At 36.5% G+C, this 14,017-nt stretch overlaps 1 protein-coding gene across 1 annotated transcript in view; it reads right to left on the bottom strand.

The window, feature by feature from the left end:
* ATG10 (autophagy related 10) overlaps window positions 1–11,631 on the bottom strand; it is a gene marked incomplete at both ends in the record, with an annotated part of 296,512 nt that extends 284,881 nt beyond the window's left edge. The window contains one exon of the mRNA XM_080706420.1: window positions 11,524–11,631. Within this exon, the coding sequence (XP_080562546.1) occupies window positions 11,524–11,631 (108 nt within the window). The remainder of the gene's footprint in view (window positions 1–11,523) is intronic.
* Window positions 11,632–14,017: the final 2,386 nt, after the last annotated feature.

Here is a 14,017-nt window from a genome sequence, read left to right as displayed (position 1 = left end):
ATTACCCAATGGCAGTAACATACTCATAATCCTCCTGAAAAGGATTATTAGTAAGGGGATATATAAAAATCTACAAAGTAAATTATAAGAATAAAAATTAATCAAAAAAGTAAGTTTTGTAAATTAACAAAAGCATTTGTTCCATAAAGCAACATTGTTCTTTAAATTAAAACCTGTGGTAAATGTCTATTTCTTTCAGTGATTCTTAAAAGCATCACTAATTTTAGGAAAGAACCTAAGTATAAAGTACACAAAAATTAAGTACACAGTACTAAGTACACAGAAGTAAATCGTTAAATAAATAATATTTAACCCTTATAATAAAATAAATATTTTAATATAAAATACTTCTAACACCTTAAAGTAAATAATGTATAAATAACACAAAAGTGAATGGGTTGCCTGGCACAAGTGTACACCTCTAGTTAGTTGCAGCTATAGGGGAGGCTGAGGCAGAAGGATCACTGAGCCCAGGAGTTTGAGAACAGCCTAGGAAACATTACAAGACTCCATCTATTTAAAAAAAAAAAAAAAAAGTAAATGGGTAGGCAAAATAAAATCACTAAAATATGAATTTTATTTTTTACTCTCTAATTTGATTATGTTTGTGATAGAAATGCCTAGGTGGGTTTATATATTATAAGTAAATGTAAAACACAATGAAGAATTACTCTTGTCAGATATACATGTAAAGCAGTTTTAAACCTCTTTAGTAAATAGTCTCTCTTAGAAGAACAAAGCTATATATAATACAAGATGTCATTATATAACAGAAATTCATTCTAAATTCTCTTTAGGTTCCTATTTCATAAAATCCTAAATCAAAATTTGTGGAAATAATGGATTAGCATTAAGGACATGTGTAAGACGAAAGAAGCCATTAAAAGAAAAATACAAAACTGGGCATGGTGGTGCACGCCTGTGATCCCAGTATTTGGGAGGCTGAGACAGGAGGATTGCAGTTCACCAGCCTCAGCTACTTAGTGAGGCCCTTTGCAAGTCAATGAGACTATGTTTCAAAATAAAAAGTAAAAGTTAGGGGTGGGGTTGTAGCTCATAGATAGATCGCCCCTAGGTTCCATCCCCAGTAATGCAAAAAAAAAAAAAAAAAAAGACAAAGTATGAGTCACTAGTATATGAAATGGCAAGAGGAGTCAAATTCATAGACCCAGAAAAGAAAAGGTTGGTAACCAGGTATAAGGGGTGGTTCTGGAGTTGATGACAATATATGAATGTACCAAATACTACTAAACTATATACTTAAAAATGGTTAAATGATAAATTCAATGTTACATATATTTTATCACAATTTAAATAATAAATAAAAATTTATAGAAATGGTATTTCTTGTCCATAGGGCCTTTCCTTCAGTGTGTTCATTTGTTTTAATATATGAGGATAAATAAATTTGCAGAGTTCACTTGAAGAACCCATAATTTCAAGACATATGGGGGAAAATAAGGAAAGCCAAGTTAATTAAACTGAGATGTATTATATCACTTCATATATACCACAGATGCTTTAAAACACTGTTTCTGGCTGTGAGTTGATAATTGTGGAAGCTAGGTGATGGGTACGTGGGAACTCATTACAGTATTCTCTTTACGTTGGTATGCTTGAAATTTTTCATAGTAAGACATTAAAAATAAAGATAGCTGTGGAAATAAATGAGGTATGAAACTCAGTGGGACAGCAGGACTGATGGCAAGGGCCATGGTGGGCTTTATACTCAGATCATATTGAAAGAATAAAGTAAAATGAGGTATTTTAGAATCTATTTTTAAAATATGAATTTGATGTACTTAGCATAATGATGAAGAATTTTAAGAAAAGCAATGTGAGTGAATTTCTCAGAGAAAGACTTTTAGAAGAAAGGAATCATAAAACCAGTTTAAATCATAGAATAAAATGAAATTTAAAATTTTTACTCTATATACATTAGGAAACAAGCCCTTTCATTTACCAGTTCGTAAGCTATAATGGAGGTAATCAAAATATTTCTGATGTGTTGCTACGTATATTTCAAAATACAATCAAGTAGGTTTAACTGAAGAGACAAGGGATTAACAGAGTGAAGAATCTCTTTGATTCCTCTTTAAGCTGGGCGTGGTGGTACACGCTTGTAATCCCAGTACTTGGGAGGCTGAGACAGGAGGATTGCAGGTTCAAAGCCAACCTCAGCAACATAGCAAGACTCTCAGCAACCTGGTGAGACCCTATTTCCAAGTAAAGAAATAAAATCAGGTTGAGGTAGAAAGCCTCTAGGTTCAATTCCCACTTAAAAAATATTTTTTAAATGCTGGCGAGGATGTGGGGAAAGAGGAACTCTTTTACACTGTTGGTGGGAGTGCAAACTAGTTCAGCCACTATGGAGATCTGTGTGGAGATTCCTGAGAAAGTTGGGAATAGATCCACCATATGATCCAGCTATACCACTCCTAGGTATCTTTCCAAAGGGGTTGAATTCAGAGAAATACAGCAACATATGCATACCTATGTTCATAGCAGCACAATTTGTAATAGCCAAAATATGGAACCAACCCAGATCACCATCAACAGATGAATGGATAGCAAAACTGTGGGAAATACACACAATGGAATTCTATTCAGCCATAAAGAAGAACAAAATTATATCATTTGCAAGAAGATGGAAAGCCCTGGAGAGCATCATGTTAAGTGAGATCAGCCAAGCACAGGAGAAGATACACATGTTTCCTCTAATATGCCCAAACTAGAAAACACAAAGGATACCAGTAGGACCCCAGATATTAGAGGGGAAATACTAGCTAAGTTTTAATGGAAAGATAGTAGAGGAGAAAGGCCGATCTTGATTAATGAGGGTCTACACCTGAACATGTATAAAATTATGAATAAGACATGGTTAACCTGGACAACCATTGGTGGGGGGGGAGAGAAAACGGGGCGGGGAGAGGGCACCAAATATAGTGTAAATGTATACTACTTATGTTCAATAAAAAATTGTTAAAAAAATAAAAAATAATAAAATAATAAAATAATAAAAAAAATTTTTAAAAATTAAAAATTAAAAAATCTCTTTAAGAATAATATACAAGGGGGAAGTGGAGAGTGAAACACCCAACAAACGCTGTGTGTGTATATTTGTCACTCAGAACCTCATTATCATATATATAGTGCAGTTACAATGCATCAATAAAAAATAACAAAAATGAGCCGGGCATGGTGGTGTACACTTGTAATCCCCACTCTTGGGAGGCTGAGACAGGAGGATTACACAGGTTCGAAGCCAGCCTCAGCTACTTAGTGAGGCTCTCAGCAACTCAGTGAGACCCTGTTTCCAAATAAAATATAAAATAGGTCTGGGAGTATAGCCCGGAGGTAGAAAGCCCCTGGGTTCCACCTCCAGTACCACCAAAAAAAAAAAAAAAAGATCTAATTTTATATAATTGAATCTCAAGAAAGTAGGTTGTTGGTTTGTTTCACTGTTTGAATGTTCTCTTTCTGTTTCTGCTATATAAAAGTGAGACAAAGAAGTTTAAAAACCTATGAAAAATTATTTTATTAAGAATGTGGTCGGGTGTGGTGCACACTTGTAATCCCCGCGCTAGGGAGGCGGAAACAGGAGGATCGCGCAGGTTCAAAGCCAGCCTCGCTGGCTTAAGAAAACCTGTTTCCAAATTTAAAAATATAAAAAATAGGCCTGGGAGGTAGAAGGTAGCCCGCAGGTAGAAGGGTTTCCAGGAATCCTAGTACCACCAAAAAAAAAAAAAAAAAAATCTGTGAGGTAGAATCATAGAACTGAGCTCCTAAACTAAAAACTTAAAAACAAAACCCAAGAAAAATTCTATAAGACAAGTTGATTTGAAGGTTTGTTTTGTTTTGTGGTGCTGGGGATAAAACCCAGAACCTTGCATGAGCTAGGAAAGCACTCTACTACTAAGCTATATCCCTAGCCTATTGTAATATTTAATTTTCAGGTAATATTTAAAAGCCCATAAATGAGCCTGGTGTGGTGGCACACAATTGTAATCCCAGCATTTGGGAGGCTGAGACAGGAGGATCACAGGACAGCCTCAGTTATTTAGTGAGGCCCTTTGCAACTCAATGAGACCCTGTTTCAAAATAAAGAATAAAATATAGGGATGGCAGTGTAGCTCAAAGGTAGGATGCCCTTTTGTTAAATCTCCAGTACTGCAAAAAATAAAATAAAATGAAATAAAAATAAATAAATAAATAAATAAATGAAAGCCCATAAATGCATAAAAGTAAGACAACTAGTTGAGATTTTGGGCACCTCTGTTCACAGAGTTTTAGGAACTTAATGATTGAAATATCAGGCTTCATGAACTAAAACAAAAGTCTAATATCTTTGAGTAAAGATGCTAATGAACACACTTTATGATTCACCATAATAAATACTTACTGGCCATGTATTCAGAGAAATCCCAAGAAAAACATTTTCTCCTGACATTTTTAATATAAAAAAGACCAAATTCTACAAACCACAAAGGATAAAATGGAGTAAAATCTTAAACATTACTAGAAATAAAAGATACTCAAGGATATAAAATTGATTATCCAAAATTAAGTAGGCAAGAGCTTTAATTAAGTTTGTTAATTTCAAAACAATTTATAAAAATCAAAGAGAAAGGAACTCAGAATTGTATTTGGATCCACAGTCTCAATCTGGAGTACTTCCTCCTACTCCCCAGCCCTCCTCCCCTTTCACCACAGTTTTCTCTAAATCCTGCTTTAGGATCTGGTCCCTCCTTCAATCCAGTCTTATCTGCTATCTAACTTTCAGTAATACATCAAAATGTATGCTCCCTTGATGATACTTTTTAGTTTTCTAGCACTGATACAAAACTTACCTTTCAAAATAGTTTTTCTTTCATTTCTGGGAATTTGGAGAAAAAGTGGAAAAAAATGAGTTTTAGAGTGGTAATCAAGCTGGAAAGGCAGCAGAAAGTATAATGTGGAACCTTGAATACCTGCTATGGAATTCTATTTAATTATGTGATAGAAGAGATATAGCTCCAACTGAATACAAAGGTAAAAATCATGCTGCAAATAGGACTCCATCAAAAATATTTCAAATGACAGCAATTCATCTGATGAAGTAAAGGAAAATTAGTAGACTGTAGGAATATTTAAGTGAAAAGGTACATAGTCTTGAACTAGGATTGGTAGAGGTAGCCTGTAACTACACAGACACCTAATCCCAAAAGTCATAAACTCACCACAGATCACACTGCAGTGTATGGTCTGATCTCACTGTGTTTGAAAAGTATCTTCTTGAATTAGTTGCCAACATTTAAGGATTCAGAGATCTTTCCCCTCAAATCTGAATTTTTTTCCTTCCTTTTCTTGTAATATCAAAGTATTTGGTAACACTTTGGGCCCATGTTTCCAATATAGCAATACACAGAGCACAGACAGCCTGTGCAGCCACAGACTGTAGGGCTTGGTCTCCATATTGTTTTGTCACTGGTAGGGTGACTACCCTGGTCTTCACAGACCTTTGAGTTTACAGCCCTCACCCTTGGGCTATAGAGATTGTCTCTGAACAGTGCTTTGTTTTGTTTTGTTTTGTTATTGTTATCTATGAACTTTCTCACACATGAAAGAAAACTGTCCTCCATTAAAGATGCAACTCTCACTCCAAAGGTTAGGGATGTGGCAGCCAAGGAAAAATTAGACTCAGCTATAATAAAAACAAATCCTGAAAACTGATTCTTGGCCATTCATTTATAATTTCAAGGAAGAAACATCTGACACATACAATTTCCCTCCTAAAGAGTCTTGTAATCTCAGTAGTTGGGAGACTTAATACAGGAGGATTACAGGTTTACCACCAACCTCAGCTACTTAGACCCTCCACAACTTAGTGAGACCCTGATTTGAAAAAATAGGCCTTGGAATGTAGCTCAGAGGTAGAATGCCCCTGGGTTCAATTCTCCCCCACCCACTCACCCCACAGTTAAAGGCATACATAGCCCCAGCTCTCTACATCACTTTCTCCATTCTGCTAAAACAAGGAAATGATAACCAGCATTTTATTATCTTGCCTCAAGCTTAAAAAAAAAAAAAAAAAAAAAAAACCTAATGCAAAGAAAAAGTTCCCAAGGAATTACCACACAAATTATTACAGACCCAAAGGAGTCAGAAACTTATACTTGGAATAGGGATATAGCTCAGTGGTAGAGTTTTTGCTTAGCATGTATGAGGCCCTGGGTTTAATCCCCAGCATGAAAGAGAGAGAAAAAGAGACAAGAGATGAGAAAGAGATAGAATAAACTGCAATCATTCAACAAATCAACAACAACCTTCTATATATAATCCTTATATATAAACCTTATATAGCTGAAGTATTAATATTAAAATCAGGCTCAAGATAAAGAGATCTTTTAATAATATTACTAAATATTTTTCCAGTCAACACATAAAATAATGGAGAAAAACATCAAAAAGAAGATGACAATACAAAAGTCTTCATTTGCAACTGACCTCACTCCTCCTAGAAGATTCCAGAGAAATGACTGAAAAACTATGAAAATTAGTAGGAAATATCAATAAAATGACTAAATGGTTATACAATTCATATTCAAAAATTAATGGTAACAGAAGAAATAAAAAAGGACTGGAGATTCAAGAGCTGGGGATATATTCAAGAGCTCAGTGACAAAGCACTTATCTAGGCATGCTCTAGGTCCTGGGTCTGACCCTCAGCACCACAAACAAACCAAAGAAAACAAAAAAAAATTAGTGAAAATTCAAACACAATAGTATACTAAGTTATAAAATACCCAAAAATTAAATTAATGAAAGGTTCATACAAGGTCAACTTATCCTGGACAGGGAGACTCTGCAAGAGCTTATGGACTATCCAATGGCTATTTAGAAAGTGGGTCCGGGACCTACAATAAAATACTGCTCCTACACAGTTTAACCCTTATAAGCCACCTTATCAAAACTGAGTGCAGACATATGACCCAAGAGGAAATCCTGGCTTCTCTCCCTAGTGATGCTTTGGACCTGACCAATACTTAAATCTCCCTGACTCAGTTCTGAATCATGGGAGATAGTTCAAAACTGTTCAGGGGACTTCCGGGAAGATGGCGACCGAGAAAAGCGGGGCTTAAGAGTCCCGCTAACAACCAATCTCCATTACCACAAAAAGAGCGCCTTTCATAGCCAGAAAACACCATCACCAGAAAAACAAAAAAACCACCAGGCTCCAGAGAGAAAGCGGACTGAGAACAGAGCTCAGGGCCACAGAGGAGACACGCGCCCGAGGACGCGGCAGCAGCACCATACTGCCGGCGGCAGCGGCGAACTCAGCGGACGGCTACAGCAAGCCGAGGTGAGCCGATGCGGAACAGCCAGGCGGGATCTTTCAGCGCAGACAGCATTTAAAGCTCCCAGTGGCTGAGCTCAGCACACGCTGCAGGGATTCAGAGTGGAAATCAAAACCAGAGAAGAAAAAATACGCCAGCCTCATGGCCGAGGGCGTGGCAGCGGCGCCATATTGCCACCGGCGGCGGCAGCAGCAGTGAATTCACCGAGTCCAGTACAGCTACATCTACGTACTCAAGAACAGTGAGTCAAATTGCGGGCCACAGAGGAGAAATCCCAGTATTGTGCCTCCTGGGACTTGACCCAGTGAGGGAGTGGTGGTGGCAGAGATATCACACCATAGGAGAGCGTGCAACCTGGCACCCCCCCATAGTTTAAAGCAGCCTCTATCGACTCCCTGGGTCGGAGACTCTGTGATACAACCCAGTAAAGGAGTAGTGGGGTCTGAGATAATACAGACTCGAGATCCAGAGCACCTTAAGTGAAGCCATAGTGACCCAAGGGAAGAACCCAGAGAAGGCACAAACCTCCGAAATCATGGGAAAGAGGAATAACACTGAAGTAATGAATGTGCACAACCCCACAGCATCAGAACCTGATAAAACAGAAAATCAGAGATTTCTAGAAGATCAAATCAGGAAAATAACTGTAGAAATAATAGAGGTGCTTCGAAAAGAACTCAGAGAGAGCCAAAAAGAGATAAAGGATGCAATTAATGAAGTAAAGGCCTCAATTCAAAGCACAAACAACCGATTAGACCACATGGAGAACAGAATCTCGCTCTTAGAAGATGAGCAATCCAAAAATGAATGCATAGTTTCTAATCTAGAAAAAGATATCCAACAGCAGGAATCTGACATTGAAGAAATATGGGCCCATCTTAAGAGAGCTAACCTAAGAATAATTGGAATAGAGGAGGGAAAAGAAAGTGATACCAAAGGGATCAACAATCTCTTCAAGGAAGTAATAGCAGAAAATTTTCCAAATATAGAGCAAGAGGTTGATACACAGGTCCAGGAAACTTATAGAACTCCCTTTAGACAGGATCCGAGAAGAGGATCCCCACGCCATATAATTGTCAAAATTACCAATGTGGAAGCCAAGCAGAGAATCTTAAAGGCAACAAAAACAAAGGGCCAAGTGACATTCAGAGGCAAACCAATTAGAATCACTCCAGACTTCCCAAACCAAGTCATGAGAGCCAGAAGGGCTTGGAGTAACATATTCCAAACTCTGAAAGAAAACAACTTCCAGCCAAAAATTTCCTATCCAGCAAAACTTTCTATCAAATTAGATGGAGAAATAAGAAGCTTCCATGACAAACAGAAACTGAAGGAATTTATGTCTTCAAAACCAGCGCTAGAGAAAATACTCAAAGAGATTAACTACAAAGAAGAAATAGGTAACACTCACCAGAACCAGAGAAACAAGACTTTCCATCCAACAGACAACTAAGATTGGTTATCTGTGGAGATTCATTATTTATGTTAGTCTTTTACCTATCTCTAAATTGTATTGTTTGCTTTTATTGTTGTTAATTTTTAGGATTTCTAGTTGGAATACTAATATACCTTCAGATATAGCATTTGGAAATATTTTATCCAATTCTATTAGTAACTTTTAACTCTGTTTACATTGTCTTTGGATATACAATATTTTCTTTTATTTTTTAGGGAGTTTGTATATTCTTCTGTTGCCTGTGCCATTGAAATCATATCCAAGAAATCACTGCCAATTTCAATGTTGTGAGGTTTTATGACCCAGATTTTCTCCTAAAAGTTTATAGTCTTAAGATTTATATTTAGGTCTTTTATCTAGTTTGAGTTAATACTTGTATGTGGGATTAGGTAAGGGTCCAATTTTATTCTTTTCCATGTAATTATTATTTTTCAACAATATTTAGTTAAAAGATTATTATTTCCACCACCAAATGTTCGTGGAAACCTTGTCAAAAATAACTTGACAATATAGGGAAGAAGTTAGCTCTAGGCTTGTATTTAACTCCAATGGTCTATATATCTGCCTTTAGAACAGTACTACACTGTTTCAATTATTGTAGCTTTATATGGTTTGAAATCAGAAAATATACATCTTCTAGCTTTGTTTTTGCTTCAAGATTGTTTTGGGTATCTAGAGTCCATATTCCATATCAGGATAGATTTTTTTCTGAAAAATAAATATATGATGGTTTCACCTAAAAAAAAGAAAAAAATATTCTCTGGTAAGAAAGAAAGCAAAAAGAAATATTGAAATGTTATCTTTAAGTCATCAAAAGCTTGGTATCAGACAAATGAAACTGTTATGTGAGATTATCATTTTTAATTTTGGATAAATTGCTATAATACTAGATGTCAACCACTAAGTCAAGCATGGGAGGGAGGGATGGGGAGAGAATGGGGTGGGGATCTGGTGGGGGCTGACTGGGCGATGTGTGCATGTATGACTACAAAAGTTTGTATCCCACTATGATGTATGAATACAGTGCACCAATAAAATAAAAATTAAAAAAAAAAAAAAAACTGTTCAGGGTTCTCAGAATGTATATAGGAAACAGAATAAACCAGCAGAGAATCAGGATTCATCACTTTTCAGAAATCAGAGCAAATGTCAAGAAGAGAAGAGTTAATTTATTCTCCAAGAATGAGTTTTAAAAGAACTCTTCTAAAAGCTTTTAGCAGGGGCTGGCATGTGGCTCAGTGGTATAGTGCTGGCCTAGCATATACAAGGCCTTGGGTTCAACTCCTAGCATTATATAAAAAAAAGAGCTTTTTGCAGAAAATTTGACTAATTCTGTATATGAAAATAAAAGAGCACATAGGCCTTTTTACATTGTTTCTGCATAGAATAAAAAGAAAAAACTTTGGAATGTGTGTACATTATTAAAAAATCTCCAATTACTACAGTCCTTTATATTTCAGAATTTGTTACTGTTTGACTGGTTTGGATTCAGGATTATTTTTTTTATTCTCTGGACAACAGTAGTTTCCTAAAAAAAATTTATAGTGTAAACAATTGGTTTAAAACACCACTGGAGGGTGTGGTGGCACACATTTGTAATTCCAGTACTTGGGAGACTGAAACAGGAGGATTGCAGGTTTGCAGCCAGCCTCACCGCAACTTAAACCCTGTTTCAAAATAAAGAATAAAAAAAAATAGGGCTAGGGGTGAGCTCAGAGAATGCCCCTGGGTTCAGTCCCCAGTATTGCAAAAAATAAAAATAACTAAAAAACAATAAGTAAATAAATAAAACACCACTGGAAGCATTTGTTTACATTCAGATAATTAATATACTAAGCATTCTTATCGACTAAATTAAAGCAGGTCACCTAAAGTTACTACCGTGATAATAATGAGTATATAGAGTTAAAATAGACTTTTTTGTTGTTGTTGTTTTGTGTGTTTTTTTTTTTTTTTTTTTGTAGTGCTGCGAATGAAACGCAGAGGCTTTCTACCTCTGGGCTACACTCCCATACCTATTTTCTATTTTGTTTGGAAACAGGGTCTCACAATGTTGCTGAGGGCCTCACTAAGTAGCTGAGGCTTGCTTCGAACTTGTGCAATCCTTCCAAGTACTGGGATTACAAGCATGCACCACCACGCCCAGCTAAATGGACATCTTTTTAAAATATCCTTCAATTTAAGTCTTTTATTAAATCAGCCCAGCATTTCTACCTTAATTTCAATTACTGAGAGGTTTTGATTTTTTGTGGTACTGGAGATTGAACCCAGAGGTTTTCTATTACTGAAATATACCCCCAATGCTTTTTAGTTTATTTTGAGACAGGGTCTTGCTATGTTGCCCAGGCTGTCCTTGAACTTGCAATCCTTCTGCCACAAACTCCCAAGTAGCTGGGATTACAGACCTGTACCATGGTACCCAGCTGATTACTGAGGTTTAAAATGGCAAAGATAATGCTGAGCATGGTGGCACACACTTGTAATCCCAGCATTTGGGAGGCTGAGACCAAAGGATCGTGGTTTATGGACAGCCTCAGCTACTTAGTGAGGCCCTCTGCAACTCGGTGAGTCCCGGTTTCAAAATAAAGAATAAAAAGTAGGGCAAGGGGTATAGCTCAGAGGTCGAATGCCCTTGGGGGTTCCATTCCCACCCACAAATAAAATAAATAAATAAATAAAATAGCAAAGATAATCTTCAACTGAAATAAAAAATAAAAGTTCTGTCCTTACCTTTGACGTTCTCCATTCCCAACCATCACCTATCTGTTGTGAATGTTTAACGAACTCTATACAGTAATGCTGAAATGTTTTTTCTTCTAAGAATACATCTTCTTCCATGTTAAATGGTAACTGCAATAGAAAACTCAGAATTAGCACTAGCTTTAGAATTGACATTGAAGGAATTCTGCCAATTTGTTTATTTATTTTAAAAAAAAAAAAAAGTTTGGGCTGCACAATGGAAAATGACCTCAGGGTCATCCCAAAGAATGTTCTGCTTCCACCTTTCTCAAGCTAGCCTCATTTTTTAAAATCAGTCAACATTAAAACCCAAAACATAGATTGTATTAAATACATATTGATGAGGGCTTTTTGTTTGTTTGGAGGTTGTTTGCCTGTTTGTTTTTGCAGCTCTGAGGATAAAAACCAGGGCCTCGTGTATACTAAACAAGCATTCTACCACTGTCCTATGCCCTCAGCCTCATATCATCATTGTTATTGTTTTAATGAAGAGGGTGATGCTGAATATAGTATGGCTATACAACTACTATTATATTTTAGTTGGATCTATACTTAGTAAAATGTTTATTTTGGGTAGGCAATGGCACACACCTATAATCCCAACTATTGGTGGGGGGTTGTCAGTGAGGCAGGAGGATCATAAATTCACAAGGTGGAGGCCAGCCTAGGCAAATTAGTAAGACCTTGTCTCAAAAATAAATAAGCCAAATATGGTGGCACATGCCGGTAATCCCAATACTTAGGAGGCAGAGACAGGAGAGCAAAGATTCAAGACCAGCCCCAGCAATGTAAGAAGACTCTCAACAACTTAAGTGAGACCCTGTTTCAAAAACAAAAAAAAATAAAAGCTGGGAGTAGTGGTGCACACTTGTAATCCCAATACTTTGAAGGCGGAGAGAGGAGGATCACAGGTTAGTGGCTAGCCTCAGCTACTCAGCAAGGCCCTTTACCACTTGGTGAGACCCCGTTTCAAAATAAAGAATAAAAAATAGGGCTGGAAGTATAGCTCAGAGGTAGAATGCCCCAGGGTTCAATCTCCACTACCACAAAAAATAAATAAAACAAATAGGGCTAGGGGTGTAGCTCAGAGGTAGAATGTCCCTGGGTTCAATCTCCAATACCACAAAATAAATAAGTAAATAAATCAGATTGGGGCTGGGCATTGTGGTATAATCCTATAATCCTAGTATTTAGGAAGCTGAGAAGGAAGATTGCAGGTTCAAGACTAGTATACAACAACTTTACAAGATCCTATTTCAAAATAAAATATAAAATAGGGCTGGGAGTATAGCTCAAAGATAGAATGCCCCGGGTTCAACCTCCAGCACCACTAAGGGGGGGAGGGTGAATAGGTAAATAGGGATGTAACTCGGTGGTACAGTACCCCTGGATTCAATCCCCAGTACTGCCAAAAAAAAAAAAAAGGTTATTTTGTTCATACCTTTAAGGGGCCTAATTTTTATCCCTACCTTATCTCCTATGTAACAGTGATTCATGGAGATAAGCTGTTCTTCGCAATTTTTAGAAGATTCAACTCACTAATAAATGATATTCTAAAGCTTAAAATTGCTTTTCAAGGTATAAGGTTATGATCACCATTTAATTACCTATTTTGCCGGGCGTGGTGGCGCACGCTTGTAATCCCAGCATTAGGGAGGCTGAGACCTGGAGGATCACGGTTTGCGGACAGCCTCAGCTACTTAGTGAGGCCCTCTGCAACTCAGTGAGACCCGGTTTCAAAATAAAGAATAAAAAATAGGGCAGGGGGGTGTAGCTTGGAGGTCAAATGCCCCTGGGTCCATCCCCAGACCCGCAAAAAAAAAAAAAAAAAAAAAAATTACCTATTTTATCAAATCTACGAATGTGACATATCAAGGAATACCCATACATTTGTTATATAAATCTAAATAACATAAACACAAAACATTGTTTAAAGAAAGAGAATTTATAGGATGAAGGAAACACACAGACCATGTAGTTCAGGCCTCTCAATGAGAGAAGTTAGAACCATTGAACTCCTGTTCTCATTAGTTATGAGCATCATCAGGACCATTGCTTATTACATCAAACACTGCTAGATATTTTACATTTCTATTTAATCTTCACATAACCCTAAAGTTTTTTTATTATTCCCACTCCTCAAGTAAAAAAGAGAAAGTAATCTGTTCAAGAGTACAAATATGATGAGTGATATTCATGTGTTTACTGGTCATATAAAAATCTTCGGAGATTCATTATCTATTTTAGTCTTTTACCTATTTCTAAATTGTATTGTTTGCTTTTATTGTTGCTAATTTTTAGGACTTCTATTTGGAATATTAATATACCTTCAGATATAGCATTTGGAAATATTTTATCCCATTCTATTAGTAACTTTTAATTCTGTTTACATTGTCTTTAGATGTACAATATTTTTTATTTTTTATGAAGTTTGTTTATTCTTTAAAAAAAGTACAAATATGAAAGTGCTTGCCTAGTATGTGTA

The sequence above is a fragment of the Muscardinus avellanarius genome (assembly GCF_963383645.1).
Source record: "Muscardinus avellanarius genome assembly, chromosome: 1".
Taxonomy (NCBI): Eukaryota; Metazoa; Chordata; class Mammalia; order Rodentia; family Gliridae; genus Muscardinus; species Muscardinus avellanarius.
Note: the sequence above shows the minus strand (reverse complement) of the source record. Positions and strands in the feature narration are given on the sequence as shown.